At 42.0% G+C, this 19249-nt stretch overlaps 1 protein-coding gene across 1 annotated transcript in view; it reads left to right on the top strand.

The window, feature by feature from the left end:
• Positions 1-19249, top strand: part of larp1 (La ribonucleoprotein 1, translational regulator) — a 46739-nt gene that overhangs the window by 1659 nt on the left and 25831 nt on the right. Inside the window, exons 2-6 of the mRNA XM_082141236.1 lie at positions 8756-8817; positions 13503-13568; positions 14903-15050; positions 16203-16337; positions 17878-18024. Coding sequence (XP_081997362.1) covers positions 8756-8817; positions 13503-13568; positions 14903-15050; positions 16203-16337; positions 17878-18024 — 558 coding nt within the window. The remainder of the gene's footprint in view (positions 1-8755; positions 8818-13502; positions 13569-14902; positions 15051-16202; positions 16338-17877; positions 18025-19249) is intronic.

Genomic DNA, 19249 nt, shown 5'->3' with positions numbered 1-19249 from the left:
TCACTGCTCTTGCTTCCAGTGTGTTTATGGGCTCCCCAAGCTAATGAAGCTAATGCATGAGGACAATTAGCGAAGGCCGACTGATCAATGTTGCTCTAGACGCTGAGAGAATGAGCAGAGTGACGTCATGACAGCTGACTACCACTGTATAGAGATGATCAGTCCACTGAGAGCTGGCCAGTGCTGTACTGTACACGTCGAATCAGGATTGCTGGGAGAATTTAGTCAATTGAGGTCATTTGCATGAATTGAATGAATGTAAGGATACTCTCATGTCACGATACTGAACTCACGATACTCCTGGACATATGATAATAGGTTAATAAAAACTGTACTGTTGATTAAAATGGTGTCTTAATGAACAGGCTTGGACTTGGTGCTGTAACCCAAAGCACAGGACAATAGAGACACCAGAATAACAATATTCATGATTCTGAAGCTGAAAATACTGAATTATTGTAGATGAATATGCTTGATCTCTGTCACTGACTAGATATATTTAAAATAATGTAGCACTTTTTACACAATTATTCCCCCATTGCATTATTATACATTATATTCTACATTTATATATAGTAGTTTAATGCAGTACTGACACTAAAACTGTGAAAACTAGATTTTTTTTTTCTCACACAGTAATTTTTATTTTGGGTGAACTATCCCCGATACATGGTTGCATTTTTTTTTTTTCATATTGTTGCATATATATATATCAGGGATGGAAATTAACTTTTTTGTCCACAGGCCACTGTGGTTGGTGGATTTCAAAATCTACCAGCCACTCAATGTTTTTACCAGCCACTTTCTTGTTTTTAACCGACAATGTGTAACTGCATGTGAAAATTAATACTACAAAATCTACAATACTTAAGCAGTTTATTTAATCTCAAGTCTCAATGAAATACTGACATTTTCTCTTTCTCTCTTATATATATATATTTCTCTTTTTTACCTGGATGTGGCATTTGAATGATTCGTGGTCTTTTATGGCTTCCAGTTTTAGGTTTTTAGTCCCAACAATGAAACTAGGGCTGGGCGATATGGACCAAAAGTCATATCCCGATTATTTAGGCTGAATATCGATATACGATATATATCCCGATATTTTTTCCGCAAAGTGAGAGCAAATGTTCAGTCAAAGTCAAAGCCAAATATGACATGTCACAAGTAGTTTTATTGAAACCGGCTATTTCCACACACACAAGTACTGTCCCCCTTTACTTAACATAAATTGTAAGAATATGACTAATAGTAAAGACTAGTACTAATAAATAAACATTAGGCCTATGCAAACTAGTTTTTGTTAATACAACGTTCGTATGAGCCACATATAAAAAATAACACAAAGAAAAATAAAGTGGCATTTTGGGGTTAATATGGAAACGACAGTTACCATGGTGAATACACAATATTAACAATAACTGTTAATGAACCATGGAAACTACTCCTGGTGAATAGTATGAAAATCATCCCTGCATTACTTTTATTTTGTGTAATTTACAACGTAACGGCGTTGCATGCTCGTAGTTTATTTTGCACTTTATATACAGTGAGGCGATACACAGCGCGCGCCGCCGCATTTGCGCGTGCATTTGAAGAGTGTTCGCTATGAGAACAGGAGAACGGCTGACAGGACAGGACAAGAAAGTCCGTTTTTCTGAGGTGAAAGACTTTATTTCAGCGTACACTTATGTCCTCTAAAAGTGTCTGCCGTCTGTGTGAAACAGTATTAGAGGTCGACCGATTCATCGGTCGGCCGATTAATCGGCCGATTTTTTGCATTTTTTACATAATCGGCATCGGCCAATATCCAAGTGTATCAAGCCGATTATTAGGCGGGCGCATCTGTGGACAGCCTAGTGTTGTTGTTGTGGAACACGTGTTCGACGCACGCTGCGCCTAGAGTCATTTTCCAGCAGAGTGAGCAGAGCTCATCCAGTGCCTAAGGAAGGAGCTAAGTTCCTTGGAGAAAACTCCTTTATATTTAATTAAAAACTTTTGATATGTTACTGCCAACTTCGAGAAAAAACATGAATAGGCGACATGACGTTCGGCTACTTTGAAATTGATAGCGTAGTTGAGATTGCATTATCACAGCAGAAGGGTTGCTATCATGTTACAATAAGTAAGCAAGAATTTACAGACAGTGAATCTGAGACTTTTATTTGTTCTGTTTGTGCAGGGCTCCAGACTAACTTTTTGCCTTGGTTGCACTGGTGCGCCTAACTTTTTTATTTAGGTGCACCAGCACAAAATTTGGGTGCACCGAAAATGTTTCTCGGCTCGCGTCACCTTTAACGCCACAATTTCAAGGTCACCTTTTTATCACGCTCTATATACATTAATATTATGTAAATGATTTTAAACAAGAATAAGGTGTAGGTAAATAAAAATCAAAAAAAAAAAAAAAAAAAATTAAAATGCTTCACTGAGCTGCCAAACTAACTATTTTGAGTCTCTAGCTCAGGCGCGGTATAGCCTCTACCTCCGTCTCTGAGTCGGATGCCATCTCTGACGAAAGACCAGGGCTTGGCATCTTACCAGGGACTGGGGAGAATGGTGGCTGAAGTAGCTTCATGTCTGGGCTGTTGTCGGAGCATTGACCGGGGAGTAAAGGGTTTTAACGGTATTCCTACTCTTACCGATACTGCTTATCGATCCGGTACTTTAACTGTATTCTTATCGGTTCTTTTTGTTTTTATATATATATATATATATATATACACATATACACACACACATATATATATATATTAGTCTAAAAAGAAATCTAATAAAGTAATCAAATGTAAAATAACACTGCATAATTTTTCATAAATAGATTAATGCTTAATAAAGCTGAAGTTATTCTTTCAAGAGATTTGTAGTGATTTTTCTCTTGTTGTTTGATTCGCAGCAATGGCGCAGTCGTCCGCATGTTTACTAGACTGCGGCCCCTTTAAGACCGAGTGCAGATCTGCTACTGATCTGATGCATCATATTCTCCCAACTATTTCCATAACTACGTCCATTTAAGACATAAACTGTTTTTAGTGAATCTCCAAGCCGGTCATTTTGACATACTTTTGTGTACATTTGATCGTTTAGACACGCACATTAAACCCAAAGTAGGCTATAATTTGCTTGTTTCGGTTTCGGAGCGCGCGCCGCCTTGCGAACAACATCTCTTGCGCAGATTTTGTGCTTTTAATAGCTCTTTTAATTATTTAACGCGTCTCGCAAGTTAGCAACAGTAGCTAGACTGCATTTTACAACAATCACCGATCGTGCTGATTCTGTCGTTAGGTTTGAGTTTTAGGGAGAAATGACAGTGTAATGCTGCGAAGGGAAGAAGTTGCACTAGATAGAATGCGGCTATAGTTTTTAATGGTTTTACCTCAATATATAATTTTTTATAATCTTTGGAAGCCGAATTCAAAATCAGACTAATATCACAGACCTTAAGTGTAACCATGCTACGTTTGAATGTTTAATTCTGTCCTCCGTCATCACTCATTAAGCGTGAGAGAAGAGTGTGAGTTCCCATGAGTGTGTGAGTTCCGTCAAAGGAGAACAAACACTTAGTTCGTGGAGAGGCAGCGGATGCGAGGACGTTAGGTGCACCGGTGCGACCTAGGAAAATTTTTAGTTGCACCCTTACAAAATTTGGTCGCATGTGCGACCAAATTGGTCGCACTCTAGAGCCCTGTTGTGTGTCTTATATTTGAGAGGGTTGTCACTCAATGCAGAGAAATAAGTCATAAAAAAAAGAGACCAACTATAGGCTAGTGAAGGACTGGCTTTGCTTTGCTAGCGTCGTCGCTAGGGTTGGGTATACAGACAGACCCGGTGCTAATACGGCACTGGTGCCTTAACGACCGGACCGAATATCAACGCGGATTTCTGTGCTTCATTTCGGTGCTACTGTTATGTCTGTGCTTCTCTTGGATGCTCTGAAAACGGACGTTAGAATAACAGAAACATCGCTTCGCTGCACGTGACGCTAGTCAGCAGCTAACTTTAGCATTCCGTTAGCAAGTAGCTGGATTAAACACGGTTAAAATGCTGGCCAAACAGTGTAAAGTGTGACTGTATTTCACTGTAGACTAGGGGGGGAACGGTACATGTATTCGTATTGAACCGAATCGGTACAGGCTTCACGGTTCGGTGTATAAATTTCCACGGAGAATACACGCTATAAAAATAAATAAAACTCGTGTGCAAAGTAATGCGGAACTACTGTTAGATACGCGGGTTATTTAGGGACACCTAATCTGTAGCCCCGCCTTAGCTCAGGCTGCAATGTAAAGATTGCAATGCTGGGATATGTTGTGTGTGTGTGTGAGAGAGAGAGAGATAGGCGCGGGCGCGATCGAAATGTCGCGTGTGTTTAAAGTCGCAAAGTGTTTACTTATATTTGTGTGTGCGCGCGCGTGTGTGTGAGGCGCGATCGAACAGTGGAAACATAAAAACATACTCCGTCATTTTGTTTATCAGGACATCATTCAAACTGCAAAGTGTTTAAGTTACTGTTAATTAAAATGTTAAGGAAAACAAATATATTAATCTGAAATGTAGCAAATTAATTTTCAATTCATTCAGGTACAATTACCAAACATATCTCAAGGTCTTTTTGTCTTTTGTACAAGTGCAGATTGGTAAAGTGTTCAATAAATGTTTTTGTTGTGAAATTTTGTCTATCTTAAGTAATTATTTGTGTTACATTTTATCTTTCAAATAGAGGTTAAAAACAAGCGCATAATCGGCCAAATATCGGCCAAAATAAATCGGCAGCATTTATCGGCCATCGGCCGACCCGGATTTCAAAAGATCGGCATCGGCATCGGCCTGAAAAAAACCATATCGGTCGACCTCTAAACAGTATATTTTTATTTACCCGCCACGGTGGCCGGTAGGTGAAGCGAATTTACCCGACACAACACAATCACCCGCATTTGGCTGGTGGTGGGTGCTAATTTCCATCCCTGATATATATATATGTATGTGGAGTGAATTATCTTTAACAGCGATATACTGATTGTTAACAATAGATGATTAAATTGCAGCTTTTCCCGCTTTGGTCAGCGCACTCAGCCATATCACAGTGAGACAAGTAAACACTCAGTAATTAAACAAGAACAAATAAAAAACCAGCAGTTGCAACAAATAGACACAACTGAACAAAAGATTGGATTGAAATAAACTGTGTTTTCAGGTTCAGAAACTGTAGGCTAATGAAATGTAAAATAACGCTGTACTTTATAAATATAATATACATTACAAATATAGTTACTAAAGTTTAGTCAAGAACAGCGAGTGAATTTTGTCTTGTTGTTTGATTAGTGTTATTATAGAGCAGGAATATTAGTGTTATTATAGACCTTATGTAGCTCCGCCCCTTTTCAGCGCTGCGCTCGTTGTCTTTTGTCTGTATTTTCACAGCGATTTTTGCGTTTTTAATAATGAACGGCTCGTTTTAAAATCTTCCCGGTCGACTGACATTTGTTAAGTCATCTGCTTTAACATTAGTCCTCATGATAACATGCTAACTTTACATTAAAGGTGCTCTAAGTGATGTCACGTGTTTTTTAGGCCAAAACATTTTTTGTCACATCCAGCAAACATCTCCTCACTATCCGCTAGCTGCCTGTCCCCTGAACACACTGTAAAAAAACGCGGTCTCTCTAGACACCACAGGCTCCACAAACGGCAACAAAAACAAACTGGGCTCACCCGCACCACGAAACACAACAAACAGTGTTCCAGCCAATCACTGGCGAGAAGTATTTGAGGGGTGTGGTTTGGGGGTTAGTGCGCGTGCACATGAAGGGGGTGTGGAGGAGAGAGAAGCATGAAGAGGGAAGTTTGAATTATGGCCGACACACGACCAAAGAGACGACGTTCCGATGAACAAATTGTAAAGAAGAGGGACAAGGATAAGGAACGCGCGAAGTCCCGAATTTACATCGGAAAAACCCTGGAAAGGTGTCGAGAACTCCGCCGGCAGAAGGGCTTCCAATCAGACATTCAGTTGCTCTGTTTTTACAGAACAGGTAAATCCATTTTTCTTTCTAAATTGACGTTCATGTTCGCCAAACCAACACAAGGATGTAATTAGCTAGAACTATGCAGTCAGCGTTAGCTTTGGTGAATACAACATATATGTTTCTAGCAGCTAGCGATCAATCTCTATTGTAAATGATCAAGCAAATTCACAGTAGGGCGACAATTTGTGTGAATGATTGTTTTCACCCACTGTTTGTTATGGATTTGAATGTTCATTTATAGGCTATTGACAACTTTGACTAAATTTGTTTACGCCGCCGCCGTTGTTTATGCTCACTGGGAAACGCGAAGCTAACGTTATCTTGCTATTATTGCGTCCTTGTATGGGAGCTATAGTTATAACCTCAGGTGGCGAAATGATTTTAAGACAATGTTTCTCTTTTTCTGCATTCTGTTCTGCAATATATAACCCTAACCCTAAGACGGGATGAGGACATTTACATTTACATTTATTCATTTAGCTGACGCTTTTATACAAAGCGACTTACAATTGCTATATATGTCAGAGGTCGCACACCTCTGGAGCAACTAGGGGTTAAGTGTCTTGCTCAGGGACACATTGGTGTCTCACAGTGGATTCGAACCCGGGTCTCTCACACCAAAGGCATGTGTCTTATCCATTGCGCCACCACCACCCTGAGGAGGAGGGAGGGTCTAGCTAGTCTGTTTTGTTTGACAACAATTTGAATGTCAACACTCCCGGCATCACTTAGAGCACCTTTAAAGGGATAGTTCACCCAAAAATGAAAATTCTGTCATCATTTACTCACCCTCAAGTTGTTTCAAACCTGTATGAATTTCTTTTTTTCTGCTGAACACAAAAGAAGATATTTTGAAAAATGTCTGTAACCAAACAGTTGATGGACCCCATTGACTTCCATAGCAGAAAAAAAGAAATTCATACAGGTTTGAAACAACTTGAGGGTGAGTAAATGATGACAGAATTTTCATTTTTGGGTGAACTATCCCTTTAATGTAAATCCACTTTAAAAGCTAATTACTCCTTGACAGCAGCGCCATAGAGATATACAGAGCGACCGCAAAAACGCAAGTTAAAAGACAATATTCTAAAGATGGCGGCGCATAAGGTCTATAGAGCAGGAATATTAGTGTTATTATTGAGCAGGAATATTAGTGTTATTATTGAGCAGGGATATTAGTGTTATTATAGAGCAGGGATATTAGTGTTATAGAGCAGGAATATTAGTGTTATAGAGCAGGAATATTAGTGTTATTATAGAGCAGGGATATTAGTGTTATTATAGAGCAGGGATATTAGGCTGCTGTCCCTTTAAGAGCTGCACGGATCCAATATACTGATACACATGAACACAGAAAACCGCACACAAGTCGTCTTGCACTTCAATGGTTTAAAGTCAGTTTAAATGCTCACAAAGGAATCGATAAGAGGAATAGATTTTTATTTTATAACAAGTATTCGATTCCAGAATTGTGATAAATGTTCGATTCCCAGCCCTACTCTCAGCAGAGTGTCCTTAGTCTGAAACGGTGGGCTTCCGCGCTCTAACACAACGCCAGCCGGGCGTCACTCACACTTCATTACATAAATAAGCATATTGTGCAAAACTCAATGCTAAAGACCTTTTGTGTTGTTCTGTGACGTGAACGTTATGAAACTGATGGGCTTCCAGACTTTAGGTAATGAATGCGAAACACTGTAGCAATAGACCATTCTCTGAGAGGACTGAGTTCAGAGCGCACGTGTGTGTGTGTGTGTGTGTGTGTGTGTGTGTGTGTGTGTGTGTGTGTGTGTGTGTGCGCTCTTACAGCTGGAACAGACTCAAATCACACAAAGCAAGTTACCAGTAATCCTGTTCACACAAACAGCATATGACCCTGATGAACATTCTTGGCCAGAAATGTATACTAGTATTTGTTTTTCAATGACTATCAGTTCATAATCCTAGACACAACTTCATAAAGTTATTTATTGAAGCTTGTTTCGGGTCTCTAACCTTATTTCATTGAGAGCTTGGCTACTTTAAAAAAAAATTAAATCTCTTAAATAATGTTAACCGTATCAGAGAGACAATTCTTAATGGAAAACATGACTTTGTATATTAGACTGTGGTTGTAACTGTAGATGTTTTATAGATCACGGTTATTACGGTATTCTTACAATGTGCTGGAAATGTTCAAAAAGTACTTTGTCGAAAGCCAACAAACAGCTTTGCTTGGCACATTTATTAACTTTTTGTTGATCAAATGCAGTAAATACTGTAGTCCAGTAGTTTGATCACAGCGAGAGCAGGACTAGTGTCTCGACTCTCACAAGCTCTTGAAGTGACTCAGCTGAAAGGATGTAATGGGTTGTACGTTTTCATCAGAGAAAATCATCTTCTGAATAGCGTGAGTTCAGTGCATAGTGCATCACATGGCATGAGTTTTAAACGTTGTTCACTAAAATATTTTGACGATTGGTGTTTTTAATGTGGCTTTGCATCACAGGAACTTCTGTGAATTGAACAAAGATTCTCGTTGTCTGTTTGCGCCAGGCCGTACTTATATAAACCTTCTACACGTATGTTTATTGCTCTTCCTCCACTCTTTCTAGAGTAGACAGATGAGTGTTTGCTTGTCTGAAATGTTACTACTAGTGTCATTTGTGTTAGAATAATAAGGTTGCCATAAGTGTTTAATTCAGCTTATTTGACCTGTCTTTAATTGTCATGCTCTTTTGCTTCTCTAGAGCATTCTGGTCCCACAAAGGTTGTGAAGGCGGGGAACACTCGGTCGAGGCGCGGAGGAAAGGTGAGTGGCGTTCACTTGAGTCTCTCTACAGGAGCAGGACTGTTTGACCTACACTGGGTTACAGGTTTGCAACATTACATTTATTGAATGCCTTGTAAAGACTAAAGGTCCGTTCAGGCCAAGAGTGATCACTATATCAGCACCCACACCTGCGCTCTAGAGCGATCACTATATCAGCACCCACACCTGCGCTCTGGAGCGATCACTATATCAGCGCCCACACCTGCGCTCTAGAGCGATCACTATATCAGCACCCACACCTGCGCTCTAGAGCGATCACTATATCAGCCCCCACACCTGCGCTCTAGAGCGATCACTATATCAGCACCCACACCTGCGCTCTGGAGCGATCACTATATCAGCACCCACACCTGCGCTCTAGAGCGATCACTATATCAGCACCCACACCTGCGCTCTGGAGCGATCACTATATCAGCACCCACACCTGCGCTCTAGAGCGATCACTATATCAGCGCCCACACCTGCGCTCTAGAGCGATCACTATATCAGCCCCCACACCTGCGCTCTAGAGCGATCACTATATCAGCGCCCACACTAGAGCGATCACTATATCAGCACCCACACCTGCGCTCTGGAGCGATCACTATATCAGCACCCACACCTGCGCTCTAGAGCGATCACTATATCAGCGCCCACACCTGCGCTCTAGAGCGATCACTATATCAGCACCCACACCTGCGCTCTAGAGCGATCACTATATCAGCACCCACACCTGCGCTCTAGAGCGATCACTATATCAGCGCCCACACCTGCGCTCTAGAGCGATCACTATATCAGCACCCACACCTGCGCTCTAGAGCGATCACTATATCAGCACCCACACCTGCGCTCTAGAGCGATCACTATATCAGCGCCCACACCTGCGCTCTAGAGCGATCACTATATCAGCGCCCACACCTGCGCTCTAGAGCGATCACTATATCAGCGCCCACACCTGCGCTCTAGAGCGATCACTATATCAGCGCCCACACCTGCGCTCTAGAGCGATCACTATATCAGCGATCACTATATCAGCACCCACACCTGCGCTCTGGAGCGATCACTATATCAGCACCCACACCTGCGCTCTAGAGCGATCACTATATCAGCGCCCACACCTGCGCTCTAGAGCGATCACTATATCAGCGCCCACACCTGCGCTCTAGAGCGATCACTATATCAGCACCCACACCTGCGCTCTAGAGCGATCACTATATCAGCGCCCACACCTGCACTCTAGAGCGATCACTATATCAGCGCCCACACCTGCGCTCTAGAGCGATCACTATATCAGCACCCACACCTGCGCTCTGGAGCGATCACTATATCAGCACCCACACCTGCGCTCTGGAGCGATCACTATATCAGCACCCACACCTGCGCTCTGGAGCGATCACTATATCAGCACCCACACCTGCGCTCTAGAGCGATCACTATATCAGCCCCCACACCTGCGCTCTAGAGCGATCACTATATCAGCGCCCACACTAGAGCGATCACTATATCAGCACCCACACCTGCGCTCTGGAGCGATCACTATATCAGCACCCACACCTGCGCTCTAGAGCGATCACTATATCAGCGCCCACACCTGCGCTCTAGAGCGATCACTATATCAGCCCCCACACCTGCGCTCTAGAGCGATCACTATATCAGCACCCACACCTGCGCTCTAGAGCGATCACTATATCAGCGCCCACACCTGCGCTCTAGAGCGATCACTATATCAGCGCCCACACCTGCGCTCTAGAGCGATCACTATATCAGCGCCCACACCTGCGCTCTAGAGCGATCACTATATCAGCGATCACTATATCAGCACCCACACCTGCGCTCTGGAGCGATCACTATATCAGCACCCACACCTGCGCTCTAGAGCGATCACTATATCAGCGCCCACACCTGCGCTCTAGAGCGATCACTATATCAGCGCCCACACCTGCGCTCTAGAGCGATCACTATATCAGCGCCCACACCTGCACTCTGGAGCGATCACTATATCAGCACCCACACCTGCGCTCTAGAGCGATCACTATATCAGCACCCACACCTGCGCTCTAGAGCGATCACTATATCAGCCCCCACACCTGCGCTCCTGAGCGATCACTATATCAGCACCCACACCTGCGCTCTGGAGCGATCACTATATCAGCACCCACACCTGCGCTCTGGAGCGATCACTATATCAGCACCCACACCTGCGCTCTGGAGCGATCACTATATCAGCACCCACACCTGCGCTCTGGAGCGATCACTATATCAGCACCCACACCTGCGCTCTGGAGCGATCACTATATCAGCACCCACACCTGCGCTCTGGAGCGATCACTATATCAGCACCCACACCTGCGCTCTGGAGCGATCACTATATCAGCACCCACACCTGCGCTCTGGAGCGATCACTATATCAGCACCCACACCTGCGCTCTAGAGCGATCACTATATCAGCACCCACACCTGCGCTCTAGAGCGATCACTATATCAGCGCCCACACCTGCGCTCTAGAGCGATCACTATCGCTCTAGAGCGATCACTATATCAGCACCCACACCTGCGCTCTAGAGCGATCACTATATCAGCACCCACACCTGCGCTCTAGAGCGATCACTATATCAGCACCCACACCTGCGCTCTAGAGCGATCACTATAACAGCACCCACACCTGCGCTCTAGAGCGATCACTATATCAGCACCCACACCTGCGCTCTGGATGGTAGAAGCGCTGCAGTTTATTGGCTGACGCTTTAAATGCACAAGCTCCTCAAAGTTGGAAGGATTCTGATTGGCTGTCACTGTATTTATCGTTCATCAGCTGAAAAAAATGACTCTGGAAGTGATTCCAGTGATATGTGGCATTAGTTTTGGTGTGAAATCTGCTGTTCTTTTACATTTAGAGCGATTTGAACAACTCTATCGTTATCATCCTTGGTTTGAATGGGCCTTAGGGCCTGTTTTAGGGGTGCAACGGATCGCAGGTGATCGGGATCTGTACGGATCAGCTTAGAGTGAAAGTTGTTGGATTAACTGCTGAATTTAACCATCATAGAGTGAAAGTTTATCATTTGGCTGTGTTTTGTCTTGCCAATTTACACATTTAAATGCGTAAGAAGAGGCGAAAGAGACGGGCACGCTCGGACACCGAATTCATTCCTATTTTTTGCGTTTCCTTGCCCTTGAACGGACACATGCACACTAAATACCCCTAAATATCCGTCTAGGCAAGTGTTCTCTCAGTTCTGTCAGAAGCGAACACTTGAGAAGGAAACCGGATGTTTGTCAGGTTCTTCGGTCTTAAAGGGACAACAGCCTAATATTCCTGCTGTTTCTTGTCATTAGTGTTAATAAAACAACAAAATACAGCTTTAACAAAGATGAACCTATATTTAATTTCTGCAGTGAACAAATTTGACATTTAGACCTAATTATTAATTTGTATATATGAATACTACTGTTAGACTTTAACTTTTAGTATTCATCTCTGCTTGTAATTTGTGTATTATTTCTGCTATTGTTTTTAATAATAATAATGTTTGAACTTGATCAGTCTGGCTAGCAGTTTTTGCTGTGTTATTAAAGTACTTCAAGTAAGCTTTGAGTAATAAATGAAAATAAATGAAACCATGTACCCGTATTTTCCGGACTATAAGTCGCTTCGGAGTATAAGTCGCATCAGTCAAAAAATGCGTCATGAAGAGGAAAAAAACATATATAAGTCGCACTGGACTATAAGTCGCATTTATTTAGAAATTTATTTCACAAAATCCAAGACCAAGAACAGACATTTAATCTGGAAAGGCAAGTTATTCAACTACACAGTAGCACACAGAACAACAGGCTGAGTAGGTGTCCGGTATGTTAACGCAACACTAACAGTTATTCAGCTACACAATAGCATAAAGAACATATACCTGGGAGGCTGAATAGGCTAAATTAACATAAGCCAGCGAGTCCAACAAGCAAGTTACCAGTAAACAAGTTCACCAAGCTCCCGCGATCTCATTCCACATCATTTTCTTCATCCTTGGTGTCGCTTCTGAACAACTCCGCCAACTAGAGCGCCCTCTCGCGGCTGTAGACGGTAATGTTTTCTCTTGGTTCATCTCAGTCTGAATTAATTTTGATATATATAAGTCGCACCTGAATATAAGTCGCAGGACCAGCCAAACTATGAAAAAAAGTGCGACTTATAGTCCGGAAAATACGGTATATAAAACAATTTTTTTTGCTGATCCGAAAAACGATCCGTGGCTCAAAAACCGTAAATGATCTGAACCGTGAGTTTTGTGATCCGTTGCACCACTACCTGTCTCACACCGCATGTTAAAGTAGTGTGTTTTCAGATGCCCACAGCAGTAAGAGTAGAGAATCAGCTCAAGGTCTTTATTAGCAGAGGAAATGACACGAAACGCAGCACAATGGACCGAACACTGCTTATTCAGTTTATCTGACTGAGTCCAGATTATTCATATTCTTGCACGTTTAGATGTAAATGTGGTCGTTCTCCTCACATAAATGAGATTTTGTGCCAATAGATGTGATTAAATAATACGATAAGCATGTTAGTAGTGTCCTCGTCTCTGTGAGTGTGTCAGCGTGAGGCGAGTCTGCTGTGGTGTTTACACTGCTGTGTTGTGTGTGTGTGTGAGCTGCTGTCTAACGGGCTTAATGCTTAAATGTCTTTGAAGGTGGGGGATTTCGGAGACACGAACAACTGGCCGACGCCTGGAGAGATCGCTACCAAGGAGGTTCAGGTAAGAGCGCGCTACCAAACTGGGTCTCTGCTGTTCTCCATCTATACCTGATCAAAGCTCAATCCTGACGTGCGTCTCTGAAGTTACACACAACTGACAGTTCGTACAAGGTGCTTAGAGTGCTTGAATTTGACTTTTGGAAATTTAAGTCCTGAAAAACTCTTTAAAACAGACAATTTTGTGAAGAAGTCCTTGAAAAGTGCTTGAGTTCTTGAAAGACAATATATGGGAAATTTATGTAAAATGTTATTGATAAAACAATCTTTTCACACACAATTAAAACTGCAGTTTTCATGGCTATGAGTGTGATATTGCTCATATAAATATCAAGTATATGATACCGCTTTCATTCTTCAGCTCAATCATATATTCATGGGAGAAAGAATCAGTTTGAAAGAGGAGAGTGATATCTTTGTCATAGTGTCCTTTCAGTGGTTAAAGTTTCCACAGTTATTGCATCTGCTGCACTTTATTTGTACCATTTATGGCGCTTTTCCATTACCAGTACCAGCTCGACTCGCCTCGTCTCGGCTCGGCTCGCTTTTCGCTCCGTTTTCCATTGCAGATAGTACCTCCACAATAGTACCTGGTCATCATAGCGACGCCGCAGGAAACTGCCGTGACTTAATCTTCTACGTGAGACACACCCGCTACCCACACACACAGGACAATGGAGGAAATCGAGTGTATGCTGTTTTTGGATGTTTTTGTTTTTGCTGTTTTTTATTCAGGATACTCCGTCTGATGCGTGCAGTGATGACACAGTGAATAGTGACGATTCTCTCTGACCAGTCAGCAGTCTGCCGTGTTTTCACGTCACATTTTAGTATCGCCTCAGCTCGCTCAGAACCTCGCCGGAGGTGGTACGAAAAAAAGTACCTGGAAGCAGGTACAGGTACAACTTTTACACAGTGGAAAACCAAACAGAGCCGAGTCGAGCCGAGGCAAGCTGGTACTGTGTAGTGGAAAAGCGCCATTAGTTTTTATAGTTTATTTTTATTATCTATTTACCTTTTTTAGAATTTAAAAGAGAATCAAGAAAGATAGTTTGATAAATTAGATCTCTGATTGTAGTCCTTGAAAAAAAAACGAAAAAGTCGTGCTTCAAGTCCTTTGATTTTACAGTATCTGTGTGAACCCTGAACTTAGCGCTTGTTTTAGGCTACAACATGTGCAAAATATTGTCCTTTAGGGGGAAAGGTGGGATTCATCATTAAAATTGGCTTTGTAAAGACGGTTTCCTTTTCATACAGAGCCCATCTAGTGTAAAGTCAGACGAGTTTGTGATAATGCCACAATGTGATTGTTTTTACTCCTCTTGATGAACATGTCAGGTGGTGAAGAAGTCAGCGGTCAAACGAGAGTCCAAGGGAAAGAGGGAAAATGAAGAGAGCAAAGAAAACCTCAAAGCCAAATCTGACGACTCTGGAGAAGAGAAGAACACTGACGAGGAGTCGCAGAAAAACGGACACAAAAAGAGAGGTGTTTAACGCCAGATCCTTGACTAGAGTGTGAGAGGGAGGAAGTGAACACTCTTTTACCCCTTTTCCACCAAGGCAGTGCTGGTGCCGGTTCAGAGCCGGTGCCCACTCACGAACCAGTTCTTTGTGTTTTGACAGCCAAATAACCGGTTCTCGGCCAGGAAAACTGGTTTCAAAGCGGCACCAACTCTTTGCTGGACTAGAACCGTTCTTTTACCATGTCATGCTTACGTCGGGGGCTGGAGGCGGGGTTATTGTCGAACTTCCTCTCGAACGTAACCTCCGTCTATAGTAATCCAGACGAGCAGCACAAATGTGGTCTAAACGTCTTCTTCTGACCCCGATATAGGATCGCAAAGCCAGGAGAAACATTTGCAGAAAGACGATGTAGTCCAACATTGTAATTGTTATGCTTGAATTTGGCGCAAGCGTTTCTGGGAAAGCTAAGACGTATGGCAACGCACACAGTGACGTAACGACGTCGTTCGCTGGGCTCTCTAGTCCGTGGAAAAAACAAACAGATTATGAGAAGGTTCGCAAATTGAACCAACTTTGAACCAGCACCAGATCTGAACCAGTTCTTTTTTGGTGGAAAAGGGGTATTATTGTTTCTTGTATCGATTTTAAAGGAGTAGTTCACTTCAGAATAAAAATTTCCTGATAATTTACTCTCCCCCTTGTCATCTAAGATGTTTGTTTTTCTTTCTTTCTTCACTGGAAAAGAAATGAAGGTTTTTGAGGAACATTCCAGGATTTTTCTCCATATAGTGACTTCAATGGAGTTCAATGGTGTCCAACAGTGGTTAAAAGTATATAAATGTTTATTTTGTTCTAAAATGTCGGCTGGTTTGTCTAGATAAGACTCTTATTCCTCGGCTGGATCGTGTCGAGACTTTGAAGCTGCACTGAAACTCACATTTGGACCTTCAGCCCGTTGGACCCCATTGAAGTCACTATATGGAGGAACATCCTGGAGTGTTTTCCTCAAAAACCTTCATTTATTTTCCACTGAAGAAAGAAAGACATGAACATCTTGCATGACGTGGGGGAGAGTAAATTATCAGGAAATTAATTCTGAAGTGAGCTACTCCTTAAAGATTGTGATGTTATGAAATGAATGTGTGTAAAAAAACTGATGGTGGTGATGTTGTAGGAAACAAGCACAAGTGGGTTCCTCTAATGATCGAGGTGAAGTCTGAAGGTCCGCGCGAGCGCTCGGCCTCTCGGAACAACACACGCCAGTTTGACGCTCATCGAATCCCCCCCGGCAGCAGGAACGACCTGAGAGGTATGCCCTCGCTGTCTGCTTTCACTGGTGTACATCCTGGCCACATCTGATGCAGTGAGACCCGAACAGCCGTCACACATGATCAAACACACCTTTATCTGTGTGGACAACTCCATTATAAATGCACACATTAAGTTAATGTGCAACATGCATGTAGCGGAAACATGCGTGCATATAATACAAGACAAACAACAAATGAAGATTAAAACAATATATATTTGCAGTTCAATCATGTTTCGCACTTGTTTGATCTTGTCTGCTTACATTAAAGTCAGCATGAAATAAAACCGCATTTATTCGCGAAAAGCAAATTATAGATCTTATTGTGAACAATTCATCTGTGCATGCGTGTCATTTTCGTAAAGTTTAATCAGCGTCAGTCGTCTCTCCAGTGACGTGTTCTGCATTCTCCAATCATGCAGTCCGGCTTTAGCTCCGCCCCTGCAAGCAGGCGCTCATCTGCATACACTTTTGAGAGCCGCGCCCACATCTCAACATCCAAACCCTTCCCTACATTTATTCTTTTCCGATAATCTGTTACATTCAGATCTGTGTCACAATGCGGAAGAAAAGATCTGACGCCACTTCCTTTTCATTGCGACTTTAATTTCACATTATATGATTGTTTTGCAACCGCATAGCAACCACCCTGAGTACCTTAGCAACCGCATAGCAACACCCTAGCAACAACCCAGACTACCGTACCAACCACATAGCAAACCCCCTGAGTACCTTAGCAAGCGCATAGCAACACCCTAGCAACAACCCAGAATACCCTATCAACCACATAGCAACCACCCTGAGTACCTTAGCAACACCCTAGCAACCACCCAAAATACCCTAGGAACACCATAGCAACCACCCTGAATATCTTAGCAACCGCATAGCAACACTCTAGCAACCACCCTAAGTACCTTTACAACCACAAAACCCTAGTAACCACTCAGAATACCTTAGCAACCCCTTATAGCAGTCAGAGTAGCCAATTAGACTCATTTAACATTTTATCTATCTGATATATATCTATCTGTCCATCTAATGTTTCTGATATCTATCTATCTATCTATCTATCTGATATATATATATATCTGTCCATCTAATATTTCTGACATCTATCTATCTATCTATCTATCTATCTTTTAAAACTACTAAACTTAAACTGTTTCAAACTGAAAACCTTCAAGCTTTTAAAGCTACTTCAAACTTTCTGGCTTGGCTTTTTCAAGCCAACTTAGTTTGTCTACAAACTTCTTTTATCTTGTATGATATGCACACCCACTATCTAGATGCTCACTCGTATAAACTATACTTTCAGCTCTGGAGAGCCGCTGTCAGTCAGCCAGTTGTACTGTACCCTAAATGCTGCGGATGATCCCTTCATGGGGCATTTGAAGGAGACACAGTCTTCAAAGAATAGGACATGAGGATGATCACTACATAATCAACTCCCTGCTCCCAGATTACCAGAACTCCTGATGTCACTGGTGCACCAACAGCTCTTTTGATGTGTGTGTGTGTGTGTGTGTGTGTGTGTTTGCAGATTGGCATAGTGGGAAGTACGATCAGGAGTTGAGGGATGACCATGACGAGGTGTCGAGTGTGAAGAGCGAGGGAGCGCCGTACAGAGCCGGTGGCCGGGGCCGAGGCCGGGGTCGGGGAAGAGGAAGAGGACGAGGAAGAGGCAGAGGTAATGAACTCTATCTTCATCTGCCATTGATTGAGCAAACACTGAGTCCAAGCTCAAAGTCACGCTTACACCACTCACTAGACTAGCAATGCTCCAGAGTCGCTCTGCCATTAGCATTAGGGCTGGGTATCGTTTGAGTTTTAATGATTCCGATTCTTATTGATTCCTAATTTCGATTCCAATAAGGTAAAAAAAAACTTAGATATAATTCACATGTAGTCTTATTGCAAAACATGTAATTGTAGCTGAGTATCATGAACACAAACAGGCTAAAGAACACTTACACAAGGAGCATTTGCCTGTAGAAGAACAACTAGCCTAACTAATATACATTTCAAGCATTATTATAGACTCAGTAATTAAAAAAGAACAAAAAAAAAAATTTGCAGAAATTAGCAATTGCAAAAAATGGATACAGCTGAACAAAGATACGAGTGCAATAGTGTTTTAAGATTTTCAGGTTCAGAAACTGTGATCAAATGTAAAATAACACTGGACTTTATAAATAAAATATACATTACAAATATAGTTAGTTATTCAGTCAAGAACAGCGAGTGAATTTTCTCTCTTGTTGTTTGATTAGTGTTATAATAGAGACAGCAGGAATATTAGTGTTGTTATAGAGCAGGAATATTAGTGTTATAGAGCAGAAATATTAGGCTACTGTCCCTTTAAGAGCTGCACGGATCAATATACTGATACACATGAGAACAGAAAACAGAATGGTTTAAAGTCATATTGAAAAGCTCACAAAGGAATCGATAAGAGGAATCAACATTACAATTTTAAAACAAGTATTCGATTCCAGAATTGGAGTCCATTTTCGATTCCCAGCCCTAATTATGATTTTAGGGGTCAACCAGTATGGGTGTTTTTGATGGGCGACGCTGATATCGCTGAGAGCAGGGAGACCGATATATTATATTACATTTCATTTAAAGATAAAAACACCTGCAAACAATTGCTGAAGTTAAATTTATATATATATATTTACTAATATAGAAATGAGTAAATGGGGAAAATAAATGTGAAACATTTTTAAATGAACGAAATTGTTATAGTGCTATTTTAAAGTTTCCTAATGTTGTCTCCTACAACAGGCTCACATTCATCAAACATCAAAAACACTTTAATGTCCTCATAATCTCCACTGCAGCATCAGCTCTTTCCTCTCAGTGTCTGAAACGCTTCCATCAAGGATTCAGTCTCTCTAAGCCCCGCCTCT

This window comes from Leuciscus leuciscus (genome assembly GCF_965113295.1).
Source record: "Leuciscus leuciscus genome assembly, chromosome: 16".
NCBI classification, from domain to species: domain Eukaryota; kingdom Metazoa; phylum Chordata; class Actinopteri; order Cypriniformes; family Leuciscidae; genus Leuciscus; species Leuciscus leuciscus.
This window is presented reverse-complemented; position numbering and strand designations above follow the sequence as displayed.